The sequence below is a fragment of the Microcaecilia unicolor genome, chromosome 4 (genome assembly GCF_901765095.1).
Source record: "Microcaecilia unicolor chromosome 4, aMicUni1.1, whole genome shotgun sequence".
Classification (NCBI taxonomy): Eukaryota; Metazoa; Chordata; class Amphibia; order Gymnophiona; family Siphonopidae; genus Microcaecilia; species Microcaecilia unicolor.
This window is the reverse complement of record NC_044034.1, coordinates 23,979,054-23,996,994: the sequence shown is the minus strand read 5'-3', so window position 1 is coordinate 23,996,994 and position 17,941 is coordinate 23,979,054. Positions and strand designations below refer to the sequence as shown.

At 47.2% G+C, this 17,941-nt stretch overlaps 1 protein-coding gene across 3 annotated transcripts in view; it reads right to left on the bottom strand.

The window, feature by feature from the left end:
* Nucleotides 1-17,941, bottom strand: part of GDPD5 (glycerophosphodiester phosphodiesterase domain containing 5) — a 441,045-nt gene that overhangs the window by 109,495 nt on the left and 313,609 nt on the right. For all 3 annotated transcript variants that reach the window (XM_030200038.1, XM_030200040.1, XM_030200039.1), the window contains 2 exons: nucleotides 16,798-16,857; nucleotides 8,239-8,337 (listed from right to left, as the gene is read on the bottom strand). In XM_030200038.1, coding sequence (XP_030055898.1) covers nucleotides 8,239-8,337; nucleotides 16,798-16,857 — 159 coding nt within the window. The remainder of the gene's footprint in view (nucleotides 1-8,238; nucleotides 8,338-16,797; nucleotides 16,858-17,941) is intronic.

Below are 17,941 nucleotides of genomic sequence, written 5' to 3'. Positions count from 1 at the left end.
GCCATTGGCGCGTGACGGGCTCAAGGCGGCACAGGAGAGAGCGGCTCGTGAGCCAGGGAGTCTTCCTCTGCTCCCTCCTGCTCAGTGTTTGCTGCACCGCCGGCATCCTGCAGCAGCCCGGTGAGCTCCGCGCGCTAGAACCTGCTTATTGTGTGTGTGCTCATGAGGGTTTGGAGGCAGCGCTGCTGTTCAGGTGGCCGGTGGGAGGTCAAGCAAGCAAAGCTGTTTTAATCTGCTTTTCTGGGGGGGGGGGGGTTGATTTTTGTCCTTTTTCTTAGCTTTTATTTTCCATGAACGTTCCATGAAGCTGCCTGGGCCCGCACTGCTGTTGCTTGTGCTCTCTGGATGACGTCATCCGAGGCATCAGTCCCAGGCACAGCCAATCAGAATGGAGGCACGGGCCCAGGCAGCTTCATGGAACATTCATGGTGCAAATTATTATATAGGATATTCAGCTAGCGCAGGGTTGTCCAACCTCGGTCCTCAAGGGCCGCAAATCCAGTCCGGTTTTCAGGATTACTCCAATGAATATGCACGAGATCTATTTGCATACACTGCCTTCCATTAAGAACATAAGAATAACCTCACTGGGTCAGAACAATGATCCATCTAGCCAGTGGCGTAGGAAGGGGGGGGGGCGGTGGGGCGGTCCGCCCCGGGTGCACGCCGCTGGAGGGGGTGTCGGCTCCGCTGGTTCCCTGCTCTCTCTGCCCTGGAACAGGTTACTTCCTGTTCCGAGGCAGAGAGAGCAGGGAACCAGCGGAGCCGACACAGCTCCCAGCGATGTGCACTCGGGGCGGAGCGGCCCTCCCACCCGTCCCCTTTCCTACGCCAGTGGTAAGAATGCGCTCCGGGGGAGGGGGTGCTCCATGCTACACCTGGGGGGGGTGCGCAGTGGGCGACCCGCCCTGGGAGTCAGCCGCCGTCGCTACGGCACTGCATCTAGCCCAGTATCCTGTTTCCAAAAGTGGCCAATCCAGGTCACAAGCACCTGGCAGAAACCCAATTAGTAGCAACATTACATGCTGCTAATCCCGGGGCAAGCACTGATTTCCCCCATGTCTATCTCAGTACAGACTATGGACTTTTCCTCCAGGAAAATTTTAAAAAAGGCTCCAGGGGAGATCCGGGAAATTATAGACCGGTGAGTCTGACGTCAGTGCCGGGGAAAATGGTACAGGCTATTATTAAAAACAAAATTACAGAGCACATCCGAGGACATGGATTACTGAGACCGAGTCAGCACGGCTTTTGTGTGGGGAAATCTTGCCTGACCAATTTACTTCAATTCTTTGAAGGAGTAAACAAACATGTGGACAAAGGGGAACCGGTTGATATTGTGTATCTGGATTTTCAAAAGGCGTTTGACAAGGTACCTCATGAAAGGCAACAGAGGAAATTGGAGGGTCATGGGATAGGAGGAAATGTCCTATTGTGGATTAAAAACTGGTTGAAGGATAGGAAACAGAGAGTGGGGTTAAATGGGCAGTATTCACAATGGAGAAGGGTAGTTAGTGGGGTTCCTCAGGGGTCTGTGCTAGGACCGCTGCTTTTTAATATATTTATAAATGATTTAGAGATGGGAGTAACTAGCGAGGTAATTAAATTTGCTGATGACACAAAGTTATTCAAAGTCGTTAACTCGCGACAGGATTGTGAAAAATTACAAGAGGACCTTACGAGACTGGGAGACTGGGCGGCTAAATGGCAGATGATGTTTAATGTGAGCAAGTGCAAGGAGATGCATGTGGGAAAAAAGAACCCGAATTATAGCTACGTCATGCAAGGTTCCACGTTAGGAGTTACGGACCAAGAAAGGGATCTGGGTGTCGTCGTCGATAACACGCTGAAACCTTCTGCTCAGTGTGCTGCTACGACTAGGAAAGCGAATAGAATGTTGGGTATTATTAGGAAAGGTATGGAAAACAGGTGTGAGGATGTTATAATGCCGTTGTATCGCTCCATGGTGCGACCGTACCTTGAGTATTGTGTTCAATTCTGGTCGCCGCATCTCAAGAAAGATATAGTAGAATTGGAAAAGGTGCAGCGAAGGGCGACTAAAATGATAGCGGGGATGGGACAACTTCCCTATGAAGAAAGATTAAGGAGGCTAGGGCTATTCAGCTTGGAGAAGAGATGGCTGAGGGGAGACATGATAGAGGTACATAAAATAATGAGTGGAGTGGAACAGGTGGATTTGAAGCGTCTGTTCACGCTTTCCAAAAATACTAGGACTAGGGGGCATGCGATGAAACTACAGTGTAGTAAATTTAAAACAAATCGGAGAAAATGTTTCTTCACCCAACGTATAATTAAACTCTGGAATTCGTTGCCAGAGAAAGTGGTGAAGGCGGTTAGCTTAGCAGAGTTTAAAAAGGGGTTGGACGGTTTCCTAAAGGACAAGTCCATAAACCGCTACTAAATGGACTGGGGAAAAATCCACAATTCCAGGAATAACATGTATAGAATGTTTGTACGTTTGGGAAGCTTGCCAGGTGCCCTTGGCCTGGATTGGCCACTGTCGTGGACAAGATGCTGGGCTCGATGGACCCTTGGTCTTTTCCCTGTGTTGGATTACTTATGTACTTAACTTGTCCAAACCTTTTTTAAACCCAAATACGTTAACTGTTGTTACTACATTCTCCTTCAACGAGTTCCAGAGCTTAACTATTCTTTGAGTGAAAAAATATTTCCTCCTATTTTTGTTTTAAAACTATTTCCGTGTAATTTCATTGAGTGTCGCCTGGTCTTTTTACTATTTGAAAAAGTGAAAAGTGAAAATAAATATTAACGCACAACTGTGGAATGGTCTACCTAAATTTGTGAAAGTCATCCCTGATCATCCGACCTTCAAAAGATACCTTAAGACCTACTTACTCGGAAAGGCTTACGCTCTTGACCCGCCCCGCACCGCTACCCATTGAATTCTATTTTCTATCCATATTTTCCCACCTCTGCTATTACTCACTTGTCCCTTTCCCTACAATGCCGTTGACTGTTTGTTTGTTGAAGATTTGATGTATGCTTTTGTAAATTACTGTAAGCCACATTGGGCCTGCCCTTGGGTGGGAAAATGTGGGATATAAATGCTGCTTATTCATTGAGAAAATCCAGAAAACCTGACCTGGCAAGGGCCAAGGTTGGACACCCCTGAGCTAGCAGCTGTGAGAGGTTTTTTTTTTTTTTTTTTAAATACTGGGCTCCACCAGCTGAATTTGAGCTGGTTATTCAGGGGCCCTTTTACTAATGCACGTCAATTTGGAACTCCTACCCGGCTACCGCGAGCCCTAGGCAGTAATTCCATTTTTTACACGCATCCAAAAATATTATTAATTTTCTACCGCATGGCAGTAATCGGTAGTGTACGTGCGCTGAAGATTACTGCCCGGTTAACACATGAGAACTTACTACTAAGTCAACGTGTGGTGGTAAGGTCTCGGGCCCAAAATGCACGCGTGCCCATTTTTATTTTGCCACATGTCCATTTTAGGTGAAAAAAAAAAAGGCCTTTTTTGCAGGCGCGCTGAAAAATGGACCTGCAAACATCCAATTCACGCGCCTACAGCAGCGCAGGCCATTTTTCGGTGCGCCTTAGTAAAATGGACCCCTCAGTGTCATCCTCTATTTGGGCGGAGGCACTGAATGTAAGGATTTTGGCAGCACGAGACGTTATCCAGGTATGGTCAATATTAAGTTCTCTACTCAGATAAATAACAGGGTATAGTTAGGACAGCAGGACTTCTCGGTCAGAAGGACTTATCCAGGTAGAAGCCTCTCCTAGCCAAATACCCACTGAGTGCCAACCCCTTTGGGAATAATTTTCTAAGAGGGGCGTTTTCGATATGAATTCCAAATCCAATTTTGGAAAAAAAACATCCAAAATTCCAGTGCCAAACATGATCATTTTTGAACTAGAAAAACGCCTATCATTTTGGTTCAAAAATCACCCTATTTTAGACGTTTTTGTGCTCAGTGCATCTTTCTTTAAGGGCCATTTTTAAACAAAAAAACGTCCAAGGAAAAAAAGCACAAAAAACAAGTCATTGGTATATCGGAAGGCCAGTAGTCTTACTAAACTGGCCACACAGACATAGGGAGCATAGCAGTGGGACACAGCCTAGGAGGCCCTGCAGTGAATTTTGCATAAAAGGTCCCAGATACACATCACATCATAACCCCCTTATATTGTAAAGTGAGCCCCAAAAATGTACTGTACCCAACTGTAGATCACTACAATAGCCCTTATGCCTGCAGGTGTCACCTTTATATGGGTTCAGTACGTATTTTGTGGTTTTTGGGGCAGTCGCACTTTTCACAACAAGTGTACCAGTTAGAGTGGGATATGGGTCCAGGTCCCTTTCTCTACAGTCCACTGTACTGATCACTAGGCTACTCCAGGGACCCGTTTGCTGCTCTAAGAGGAATGAGATCAGGCATGGTAAAGCACTTGCATAAGTGGTTTTCCAAACCTATACATATTATTTTCAAAGAAAATGTTACCCATTTATAACAGGGCACCTCGAAACATTTCCAAACAAGGTTTCATTTAGAGTACTGTGTGCAATTCTGGAGACCGCACCTACAGAAGGATATAAACAGGATGAAGTTGGTCCAGAGGGTGGCTACAAAATTGGTAAGTGGTGTTGGACGTAAGGACAGGATTATGAACCTCAACATGTATACGCTGGGAGAGAGGAGATGTGATAAGAGATATTTAAATACCTCAGGGGCATTCATGTACAAGTGAGCCTTTTTCGAATGAAGGAAAACTCTGGAATGAGGGGGCATATGATGAAGTTAAGAGGAAACAGGCTTAAGAAGAAACTAAGAAAGCATTCATTCATGGAAAGGGTGGTGGATGTGTGGAATGTTCTCCCGGTAGAGGTCTTGGAGACGAGGACTGTGTGCACTTTTTTGTTAATCTGTACAGAGCTGCGTAACCCTAGTAGCGCTCTAGAAATGCTAAGTAGTAGTAGTAGAATTTAAGAAAGTGTGGGACAAGGAAATGGGATCCCTTAGGAAAAGGAAGAGTTAGTGGTTACGGAGGACGGGCAGAATGGATGGGCCATTTGGCCCTTATCTGCAGTCATGTTTCTGTGTTTCTATTTCATAAAGACAACACAAGTGGCTATTGGTTTATTTAGATTTTGATTTGTCTTTATAAAACAATCTCCCAGATCTATCCCCGGCAGCAAACAAATTCTCACGCACTGACCTAGGCACATGAACCCTATGGGGGTGATTTTATCCAGTTTTGTTGCAGTAATTATTGGACTGTCAGAAAAGTCATTTTTGCAGGAATGTGGACACATATGCAATGTAGATTAGAGAATGACACGGGAGCGGGTAATCGCGGTAAACTGCAGTAATCCGCAGTAAAACCGCAGGAATGGGGAACATTTTCAAAGTTTTACAGCGGGTGCAAAAAGAGGTTATTTCCCCACCCCACAGGAGCAGTAATAACCCCTGCACCCGCAGTACAACAGACACCTACCTTTTTCTCGTCCTCCCTCCCTTCCTTCCAAGTCCGGTGTCGTTCGCTTGCTCTCCCTGCCCTCCCCCGCTGCTGCCACCGCCATCTGGTCCTGTATCGCACTCTCCCTCCCCCTCTGCAAGCTCCGGAGTCACTCCTGCACCTCTCCGCTGTGCTTCCGCCCATTGAGGTGGTGGTAAGGGCTCCCCCGCACTAACCCGGCGTGGCACTGCCTCATTACCACTGGGTACACACTGGCGCTACAAAAAATATATATCTATATTTATTACATTTGTATCCCACATTTTCCCACCTATTTGTAGGCTCAATGTGGCTTACATAGTATCGGAGAGGCCTTTGCGGGCTACGGTGTGAACAAATACAGGGTGATGTTGTGGTAAGATCAAGTTCATGTGACACAGCCACATTAGGGAATCGGAGAATGGAAGAGTTGTGTTATGTCCATTACGTACTTTAGTTTGGTTGTGTTGCAGAGATTAGGCATTTAAATTGGATCGGTAGGGTATGCCTTTTTAAACAGGTTGGTTTTTAGTGATTTCCGGAAGTTTAGGTGGTGGTACGTTATTTTCAAGGCTTTTAGTAATGCGTTCCACAGTTGTGTGCTTATGTAGGAAAAACTAGATGCGTAAATTGTTTTGTATTTAAGTCCTTTGCAGCTTGGGTAGTGCAGATTTAGATAAGATCGTGTTGATTCGGATGTATTTCTAATTGGTAAGTCGATCAAGTCTGTCATGTATCTCGGGGCTTCTCCGTAGACGATTTTGTGAAACAGGGTGCAGATTTTGAAGGCGATGGTTTCTTTGATTGGGAGCCAGTGTAGTTTTTTGCAGAGGGGTTTTGCGCTTTCAAATCGTGTTTTACCAAATATAAGCCTAGCTGCCGTGTTTTGAGCGGTCTGAAGTTTCTTTAAGGTTTGTTCTTTACATCCCGCATAAATTCCATTGCAGTAATCTAAGTGGCTTAGTACCATTGATTGTATCAGGTTGTGAAATGTTTCCCTCGGGAAGAATTGCTTCACGCATTTGAGTTTCCACATTGAATGGAACATTTTCTTTGTTGTGGATGCCACTTGGCTCTCTAGTGTTAAGTTGCGGTCCATTGTAACGCCGAGGATTTTCAAGCTCTCTGAGATAGGAAGGGTGTGATCTGGGGTGTTGATACTTGTGGGGATGTCCGCGCTGTGTTGGGATGAGAGGATGAGACAATGAGTTTTTTCTTTAGTGAGTTTTAGTTTTGCAGCGCCGCTTATGATGGCACGCTGGGGGTGTGAAGTACCACCGGGCTGCTGCGGTAGCCCAGCGGTACTTCCTTTTTAGTGAGAGGTTGTATATATATGGCCGCCCTTGCTCTCAGTAAAATACAGGTCAATGGCTCAGGCTAAAGAGCTAGGCCTCTGCAAGCAAATGGCTCATAATAAGAGCTAGGCTTCTTAAAATCAGAATAATCTCTGATACAAAAGAGAGCTAGCTTGTAAAAATCAGAGGTCACCTTTGACACAGTTACATTTCACTGTGGCAAGTGCTGAACTGGCAAGGGTGGAGGCAATCTACTCTATAAACAATCCTGAGATTGGCACCTGCAAGACGTCATAAGCAAGAGTTGCTATGGTTACATAGAGATAGTGCTGGGTCAGCTGCACCCCGGGTGAGAACATCCAAAGGGGGGGCTACAGGAAGGTTTGGGAATATGTGAAGTCATTCTGATCAACTGATAAGGACTAGGAGCCCTGTTGAGACAGCTGGGGTCCATTGAAATGAATAGGGCCAAAATTGTATATAAGCAGCAGTTTGAGGAGTATTAGTTCAGACGAGACGAGACGAGACGAGACGAGACGAGAAGAAGAAGGAGATGAGAGGAGAAGACGAACAGAGAAGGGAGACTCCAGAAGGCTAGAGAGAGAGGACGTGCCATGATATGCGGTTCCATTATGTGAATGCTTAACCTACCTGTATTACCATTGGTAAGATTGTAATAAACTATCTTATTATATCTACTACATACTGGGTTCCTTTCTAATTACAAGAGTCCATACTGCCTGACGGTGTAAGCCTGTCATGAGCAGATACAAGGTTGGGAAAACTAGATATTTGGAGGGCATATGTAACTTTGCCCAGAGAGATGAGACGGGCCACTGCTTCCGCTGCTGGATTAGCAAAGGCAGATTCGGAGAAAATAAACAAGGTAAGCCCGCGTTGGGCTTACCACTGCTTTGTAAAAGGGGCCCATAGTGTCTAGCCCAAAAGGGGGCGTGGCCATAGGAGGGCATGGGCAGGTCAGGGGCGTTTCAAAAAAGCGCACTATTATAGAATATTGAATCATTACCAACTAAGGTGCTTGGATTTACACCAAGTTTCAGCAGGCGTACATTTGGCGCAGGAATTGGTGGTGAGCGGCATTATAAGACATAAGCATCGCCACACTGGGTCAGACCAAAGGTCCATCTAGCCCAGCACCCTGCCTCCGACAGTGGCCAATCCAGGTCACAATTACCCGACAAGAGCCACGGAGCAAAGCATTTTGTACTTCTTGTCCCAGGAATAGTGGATTTTTCCCTACGTCCAATACATTCTATGGCCTTTTCCTTTCCTTCAGGAAGCCGTCCAAACCTTTCTTAAAGGTAAAGGATGCGTGCTCTTTATAGAGTAGCACTTAGCGTCATCTTTTCCCGTGTCAATTTTTGAGCACCATTGATAGAAATAACCCCCCACCCCCACCCAAAGTCATGCAAAAGCTAAAACACTCACTTGGAATGAAATAAAAATGATATTCCATTCTTCTTTCCACAATTGTTCTATAGAAGTTACAGCTACTATGGTAGCTACCAAGGTCACTGCCAATCCAACCTGGAACAAGAAAGGAACAAGACTTTAGGAGGGTATTTGGGGTGGGAGGGGGGGAACCAAGCAATTTTTCTGACAATAATTCAGCTAATATATAGAAATAAAACAAAAACAAAAATAAAGAAAATAAGATGATAATACAACAAGAAAAAAAAAGGTAAACATCTATTTTTTTTTGTTTTCTATTTGTTACCTTTAAAGAGGACTAATAACATAGTAGATGATGGCAGAAAAAGACCTGCATGGTCCATCCAGTCTGCCGAACAAGATAAACTCATATGTGCTACTTTTTGTGTATCTTACCTTGATTTGTATCTGTCCTTTTCAGGGCGCAGACCGTATAAGTCTGCCCAGCACTATCCCCGCCTCCCAACCACCAGCCCCGCCTCCCAACCACCGGCTCTGGCACAGAACGTATAAGTCTGCCCAGCACTATCCCCGCCTCCCAACCACCAGCCCCTCCTCCCACCACCGGCTCTGGCACAGACCGTATAAGTCTGCCCAGCACTATCCCCGCCTCCCAACCACCTGCCCCGCCTTCCACCACCGGCTCTGGCACAGACCGTATAAGTCTGCCCAGCACTATCCCCGCCTCCCAACCACCAGCCCCGCCTCCCAACCACCGGCTCTGGCACAGAACGTATAAGTCTGCCCAGCACTATCCCCGCCTCCCAACCACCAGCCCCTCCTCCCACCACCGGCTGTGGCACAGACCGTATAAGTCTGCCCAGCACTATCCCTGCCTCCCAACCACCAGCCCCGCCTCCCAACCACCGGCTCTGGCACAGACCGTATAAGTCTGCCCAGCACTATCCCCGCCTCCCAACCACCAGCCCCGCCTCCCAACCACCGGCTCTGGCACAGACCGTATAAGTCTGCCCAGCACTATCCCCGCCTCCCAACCACCAGCCCCTCCTCCCACCACCGGCTCTGGCACAGACCGTATAAGTCTGGCCAGCACTATCCCCGCCTCCCGCCACCGGCTCTGCCACCCAATCTCGGCTAAGCTCCTTAGGATCCATTATTATTGCAACCACACTACTTTATCCAATAATTAAGCTGGGACCAGGTCGGGATTTGTAAATTAATGGTCATCAGCCCACCTGAAATCACATCATAGCTGTGGGGAAAAACTGGTTTACTAGAGATGTGGTTTTACGTGATAATATTTCTGGGAGTAGATCATTAAAAATGTGATCTCCTCTCCAAGAAACTTTATCTCGGCTCTCATATTTGACCTCATTCTCTTCATCGGGTCAAGCATTTAGATTTAGCTCGTGCCTATTCAGTGGTAGCATTAGACAAGTTACTGGATTACTGTAATGCACTCTACACTGGTCTGACTACAAAGGTCAACATCAGAATACTGCAGCAAGAATAACAGAAGGTTATAGGCGACGTGACCACATCACACCATTTTGCAAAAACTTCACTGGCTACCAGTACGATACAAAGTAAATTTAAAACTTGATGTCTGTTCATTGCCCTTAAAGGAAATGGCCCAGAGTACTTCAAGAACACCTCCAAGGACACCAAGGTCCCCCAAGGGGTATCCCTAACTACACCCTCTCCAAAGGGCATCACACAATGTGATACCTGCCAGCGAGCCTTCTCCAGAGTAGCCCCCACGCTCTGGATTGCCCTCCCTGAATGACTTCAAGACAGGGGCTCATTTTCAAAGACTTACAAAGTTCCATTGATTACTATGGAACTTGTAAGTCTAAGTAATTTGAAAATATGTCTCAATATGTAACTTTGTAAGTCTAAGTGCTTTGAAAATACACCTCTACCTACACATCAGGAAGCAGGTGAAAGCCTGACTCTTCAACCAGGCCTTTAATGGAAGAAGTAAGGGGCCCTTTTACAGAGTGGCGGTAAGCCCAATGAGGGCTTACCTCTTGCTCTTTTAAGACTACCGCTGGCCCAGTGCGGCTGCCGGCAGTAGTTCCGCCCCGAGTGAATGCCATTACCAGGGGGAAAAAGAAAACCCCGGAAATGGCCTGCGCGGCGATAACCCAATGGTAATCAGGCTTCGTCTCGTGCTGCCCGGTTACTGCCGGGTTAGCGTGAGAGCCCTTATTGCTACCTCAATGGGTGGCGGTAAGGTCTCCCTACCGCATGTTCATGTGGTAAAAGTTATCACACCGTGTGGCCATTTTTGAGGGGAGGTCTTTTACCGGCCGCAGAAAAGAGGGCCCTGCAGTATGGGGAAAAACAGCCCCTGCCGCTACTGGGGGGCCCTTTTTACCACAGCTTAGTAAAAGGACCCCTAAGTAACTTGCTAGTCGCACACACGAGTGACATCAGCTGCACATACTTTAGCAGGACACATCTATCCACTCCTACCCTAGCTGACATAATATTCCATCATCATTCTGATTGCACTTGCTAAAGTCTCCAATGATCTGTTCCTGGCCAGATCCAAAGGTCTCTATTCTATCCTCATCCTTCTCGATCTATCTGCTGCTTTTGACACTGTTGACCACAACCTACTCCTTGATACGCTGTCCTCACTTGGATTTCAGGGCTCTGTTCTTTCCTGGTTTTCTTCTTATCTCTCCCAGCCGTACCTTTAGTGTATATACTCTAGTGGATCTTCCTCTACTTCTATCCCACTGTCAGTTGGTGTACCTCAGGGATCTGTCCTGGGACCGCTTCTTTTCTCCATCTATACTTCTTCCCGTGGTACTCTGATATCATCCCATGGTTTTCAGTATCATCTTTATTCTGATGACTCCCAGATCTACCTCTCCACACCAGAAATCTCAGCCGAAATCCAGGCCAAAGTATCAGCCTGCCTGTCTGACATTGCTGCCTGGATGTCTCAGCGCCATCTGAAACTAAACATGACCAAGACTAAGCTTCGCATCTTTTCCCCTAAACCAACCTCTCCTCTTCCCCCATTCTCTATTTCTGTGGATAACACTCTCATCCTTCCTGTCTCATCAGCTCGTAACCTTGGGGTCATCTTCGACTCCTCCCTCTCCTTCTCTGCACATATTCTTCAAATCTAAGCTAAAAGCCCACCTTTTTGATGCTGCTTTTAACTCCTAACCCTTATTTTATCATCCTCACTTTAATATTCCCTTATCTCTTGTTTGTCCTGTTTGTCTGTCCTAATTAGGTTGTAAGCTCTGTCAAGCAGGGACTGTCTCTTCATGTTCAAGTGTACAGTGCTGCGTACGTGTAGTAGCGCTTTAGAAATAAGTAGTAGTAGTAAGGGGTCCTTTTACTAAGGTGCGCTGAAAAATGGCGTGCATTAGTGTAGACGCATGTTTTGGGCGCACGCAGATTCATTATTCAGCGCACCTGCAAAAAATGCCTTTTTTAAAATTTTTGCCAAAAATGGACGTGCGGCAAAATGAAAATTGCCACGCTTCTATGTTGGGTCTGAGACCTTACCACCAGCCACTGACCTAGTGGTAAAGTCTCACACGGTAACCGGACGGGTAATGACCTAAGCACGTCAAATGCCACTTGGCGTGCGCCCAATATGTGAATTGGAACTCCTTGCTGGACTCCACGTTTATCGCCATTTCTTGGGATTTTTTTTACTGAACATTCTTCCGGCGCATCTGTGCTGAAACATGTGTCGAGTCATTTGACTGTACCTCAATAAAGATTTGGAAACCTACACGTCTCCCTCATGTTTGTATAGAGCCCACGTCCTACTCCCTTCTCCTTGACCTATTTTTCGTAGGAATCACCGCACCTCCACTGTACATGTTTTTTTTGCCCTCAATTCTATCTATATCATTCCAGAGGTAAGGACTCCAGAACTGAACACAAAACTCCAAGGGAGGTCTAATGGCCTATGTAATGCATCAATGCCTCTTTTTCTGTTAGTTATACCACTCCTCGGGCACCCTAGCATCCACTTAGCTCTGGCCACCACCTCATCACATTGAAATCAGTGAATATAATCCCCTAGTTATTGTGTACCAGGTGTCCAAGATTCCCTACTCTCTAGTTTTTTTGTACTGAAACTTAGCTGGTGTCACGACTGTGGTCGTGACCCCTCTTTTGACTCGCCTCATTTCCCGATGGTCAGCTTCTGAGCTGGCTCCTGTCTGTTCTTTCACCTTGCATTATTGTTTCTTTCCTGTAGTGTTTCCACTTCCTGTGTGTTTCAAGCCTCACTTTGGTGTTCAGTGTGTTTCCTGCCTCTGTCCTGTAGTGTTAGTGAGGCCCTATTAGTGAGGGCCTTTATATGGAAGTGGTTGACTTTCATTCAGGGCCTTTGCAATGCCAAAGGTCTCCAGGTTAGTCCGTGTGCAGTGAAGCACTTCTGCCTTGTTCATAGTCTGTGTGCCCGTGGGCACTTCTGTCTTGATTTCTTGTTTAGGGTGCCTGTGTGCACTTCTGTTTCTGTTCTTCTCTGTTTGTTTGTGTACTAGGGTCAGCCTTCGGCCTTAGTTCTGTTGTTTGTCTGTGTGGGTCAGCTTTGTGTTCTGCCTAGTCTGCCTTGCTTGCTCTAGTCCCCTCTACCTTCAGCTCCAGTCCTGTTGTTCCAGTCTTGACTGTTCCAGCATTGCCTGCCTACAGCTTCAGCTCCAGTCCTGCTGTTCCAGTCTTGTCTGTTCCAGCCCTGCCTGCCTACAGCTTCAGCTCCAGACCTGTTGTTCCAGTCTTACCTGTTCCAGCCCTGCCTGCCTACAGCTTCAGTCCTGTTGTTCCAGTCCTGTCTGTTCCAGCACTGCCTGCCTACAGCTTCAGCTCCAGTCCTGTTGTTCCAGTCCTGTCTGTTCCAGCACTGCCTGCCTACAGCTTCACCTCCAGTCCTGTTGTTCCAGTCCTGTCTGTTCCTGCACTGCCTGCCTACAGCTTCACCTCCAGTCCTGTTGTTCCAGTCTTGACTGTTCCAGCATTGCCTGCCTACAGCTTCAGCTCCAGTCCTGCTGTTCCAGTCCTGTCTGTTCCAGCACTGCCTGCCTACAGCTTCAGCTCCAGTTCTGTTGTTCCAGTCCTGTCTGTTCCAGCACTGCCTGCCTACAGCTTCACCTCCAGTCCTGTTGTTCCAGTCCTGTCTGTTCCAGCACTGCCTGCCTACAGCTTCACCTCCATTCTTGCTTGTTAGTACAGTCTTGGTTGGGGGTTTTTGCCTCCTGCTGCCCCTCGACGACAGTAGGCCAAGGGCTCGTGTTGTTCCAGAGTCCGTGCCTGTTTGTTTAGAGCCTGAGACCGTGACGGATTGCAAGCAGTCAATTACTCTTTCAGGCTTTGTTGAATTGCAAAAATAATGGGCAAAAAGAAAAATATTTTCCTCCTAATCCCTTGGCAATGTCACTCAAAGATATTTGACAAGACTGGCCTCGGGGCAGATCACCGAGACATTTCAGTCATCACCTTTCTCTCCTCAGCATGAATCCCATTTATCATTACGCTCTGCTGTCTTTCACTCAGCCAGTGTCTAACCCGGTCAGACAACCCAAGACTGCTTCAAAAGGTCTGCCGAAATGCAGGCAAACCGCATGCAGCACGTGCCCTGGATCTAATCCTCTAATAATAAGATCAAAGAAACTGATTATATGATTTCCCCCTGCTAAGACAAATCAATGCAGCAATGGGAATTGTTTTCTAGGCTACTGTGTTTACCGATGACGCTATTCGTGAAGAGGATAATTTTGTAGCAAACCTACCGAAGTTATGCAGCCAATATGTACAGAAGTTACACAGATTTTCCAAGGAAAAGGTGCATTGAAACACCCCACCAAAACTACCTGAATAAATGTATACCTGCTTGAGACGGGGTTTATAGAACACCGTCTCTCACCCTTAAGAAAAGTCCATCTCTAACTAGCTTGGGCCACCTTAAAAGCACTGATCCCGCCCCAGGAAGAAGTGAGCCGGGAGGGGTGGAGTCAATACCTGGAAGTTTAAAACACAGGGCCAAGCTGGCTACAGTTAAGGAGGCCCAGGGAAGGAAGAACTGAAGCTCAAGTCTATGCCTTTACAGAATACGTTTAGCTGCTGTAAGCTAGCTGAGGAAGGCCAACTTTTGCTTCTTGTTAAGACTTGTAAGCCTTGCTGAGGGGCCAGACCGGAGTCTCAGATGACCGGAGAATTTACAGGCTGTGTTTGGAGAGGGGCAGCCCCACCAGCTACAGACTGCTTGGCCTGCTAGCCAGAGGCCTACTCAAAAGACTGTTACTAACCCAGGTATACAGTTGCATCTGAGGTTCCTGGCCTGTGAGGTAACAGGTCCCAGGGCTCAGGTGAATAAAACATTTATTTTCACGTTTATACACCTTGCCTAGCTGAGGTTTTCCCAGGGCCACTCCCATAATTCTCGCCCGGGGTCTCTGTGTGTATGAAATTGAGAAGTATCCCCTAGATTCTATATATGGCGCTGATTCAAGATGTGCACCCAACTAAATTGGCTCAGAATTCAATTAATGCCAATATTTGGGTACTAATCGGCGCTGGTTTGGAATTGCGCACACATCTGCTTATGCGCTATTCTATAACAATGTGTGCCGGAATACTATGGCGTGCAATCCAACGGGGGTCTGGCCATAGGAGGAGCTAAGGCAGGTTAGGGGCATTCCTAAAATTTGTGTGCAGTGTTACAGAATACCAGGGATGTGTGCCTAAATTGAACACCAAAATTGTCACTCAATGCTATTCCATCATGGGCGCTCTTCTTTGACTGCCCATTATAGAATAGCGATGAGTGCCAATTTTTTTCAGCAAGTTCAAAATCAATATATAATAAGCCAGAGTCCACGATCAATGTTTCGCCAAACAGCTGTAAAGAAACCCCTACACAGGCCTCAGTAGCACAGCACAAAGCCAAACAATTTTCAAGCGCTGAGAATCAAGCACATAGATTGTCATCGGTCCGTATTATTTTAAATTTTCTATATTGTCTTATATGTTTTGAACTTTTCAACAAGATTATAATTTTGGTCATTAAAAATTCAATGAAAACTTAGCTTTATCGGCTCAGGGGCAAAACAGTCTGAGCGAGGCAAAGCAAGAACATTAACACAATAACCCAACTGTGAATACTGGACACCAGGGATGTAGCCAGACTTCGGCGGGAGGGGGGTCCACAGCCCGAGGTGAGGGGGCACATTTTAGCCCCCGCCCCCCGCTGCCGCCACCACCACCACCAACTTTGACCCCCCCCCCCCCGCTGATGACCCTCTCGACCCCCCTCCCACCGCCAACCCTCCCCCACCGTCGCATGCCTTTGCTGGCGGGGGACCCTCCCGCCAGCCAAGGTAGCAGACGGCGATGGTGGGTTGACAGTGGGTTGGTGGCGGGAGGTCGAGAGGGTCGTCGGCAGGGGAGTCCAGGGCCAAATCTACGGGGGTCCAGGCCCCTGTGGCCCCACGTAGCTACGCCCCTGCTGGACACATGCATGGTGTCTACACTGCTGTATGCATACAAGTTTTAGACTTTAAGGGGTCCTTTTATGAAGCTGTGGCAAAAGGGGGCCTGCGCTGGCATCGGTGCATGTTTCTGACGTACGCCGAGGCCCCCCTATACTGCAGCGGGTAAAAGGTAGGTTTCCCTTTTCTTAAAGAAATGGCCTTAGCTATTTCGGGGGGGGGGGGGGGGGGGGGAGAGGTACTTACCGCCACCCAGTGAGATGGCAGTAAGGGCTCCTGCGCTAACCTAGCAGCATGCGGCACTATCCAATTACTGCCGGATACACACCGGCGCTACAACACCTCCATTATAGGCAAATCTCTATCATACATAGTCATAGGGATCTCCTGAAAACCCGACTGGCTGATGGTCTCCCAGGACAAGTTTGAGAACCACTGGTCTAGTGGTCACACTTGGGGTCCACATTAGCCAGGCTCTGTGGGAAGTAGCCGTGTATGGTGGCTGAGCTGAGTTTGGAGACAGATGATTTGAAGAAAAAGGGGGGGGGGGGACCCCCAGGGTAGTTGTGAATGAAAACTCACAGTGCTGAAGCCAAAATGAGGGAATTGTAAGGCAAAATTTAAAAATGCATTTTCGCCGCATGGATATTGCTCAGAGAAGATGCAATAAATCCCATCTGGAACAAATGTTAGACAAGAATACCACCGCACAGTCACATCACTACTGTAAGTGGGAACATAACCAAGGTTCATACGTGATACTCATTAAGCAGCGTGTCCAAAACATGAGAACAGATACCAAAGTAACATGCAGCAGCACCATTTCCCATATGAAGTTAGCCAGCTGTTGAGGGGAGAAGAACGCTGAGAGGGGGGGCCCCCTTGCAGCGAAGGTGCTGAAGCACTTCAGGGACCCTAAAACCCCAAGGTTACAAAAGCAGCGTGACCCACAGCTCCCTCTGCAAAAGGCAGCAATGTCCCTAAACTTGGCTGCCAAACCCTCTAACCAATGCTTCTGGCTGAGTTCTACTTCCCCCAGTTTGTGCCTGTCGCAAGCAGTACCGACTACGGCATTTTCATCTCTGCTCGATTACCCTGTGGGTTCTGTCTAGGCTACGACAATTACCTTGTGGAGCCAGTGTAGATTCAGTTGCTGTCTCACAGCTATGTGGCAAAGTGCTAGTATCTGCAAAAAGAAGCAGACAAAAATTACAGTCAGCAGATCTCGGCCTAGTCAAGCATGTCGCCATTAAGAGCTCATCGGCGCACAGGTTGGCATCGGAACACAGCTGCATCGCACCAAAGACTGAAACTCTTATCCCAGGAGCAAACACTCACTGAAGCTCTTCTGCCTTGTAGATTTAATATCAACACTAGAACTTAAATTTCAATAGCAGGGTTTATCCTAAGCAAATTGAGAGGGTCTTTTACTAAGACGCGCTCATGTTTTCGGCGTACGCTAAAACTGTGGTCGCGCTAAACGCTATAGATGCCAATGCATTCCTACGGGCGTCTCTTAACGTTTAGTGCGGGCTAAGAACGTGAGTGCGCCTTAGTAAAAGACGCTCTCAGCCTGCTGAAAATAACACTCTCCCTGTGTAAAGCTAAGCAAAACATGAAGGGGTCCTTTTACAAAGGCACGCTGAAAAATGGCCGGCAGTAGCGTAGATGTGTGTTTCGGGCGCGCGCAGAATCGTTTTTCAGCGCACCTGTAAAAGAAAATGCCTTTTTAAAATTTTTGCTGAAAATGGCCGTGCAGCAAAATGAAAATTGCCGCGCGTCCATTTTGGGTCTGAGACCTTACCGCCAGCTACTGACCTAGTGGTAAAGGCTCACGGGGTAAGTGAGCGGTAATAACCTACACGCGTCAAATGCCATTTGGCGCATGTCTGATACACGCGTCCAAAAATAAAAATTACTTTTCGGACGCGCATATCGGACGCGTGCCAAAAATGAAATTACCACAAGAGCCATGCGGTAAGCCAGGTGGTAACTCCATTCTGGCGTGCGTTGGGCGGGCACGCATAGTCGCTTACGTGGCTTAATTAAAAGAGCCCCTCAGTAAGGTAGACATCCAAGCCGTTAAGATTCCCTCTTTCAAGGTAATCGGATTGGAGGAATGTCATTCTGTGATTTTCGAAGTAATTGGACCCAAGTTGTGGAATGGCTTTCCACTGAATTTGTGAACGAAGGAGGTGGATTTATTTAAAACAGAAATGAAAATATTATTCTGGCAAGATTTTGGTGAATATCATGTTCAGAGTCTCTTT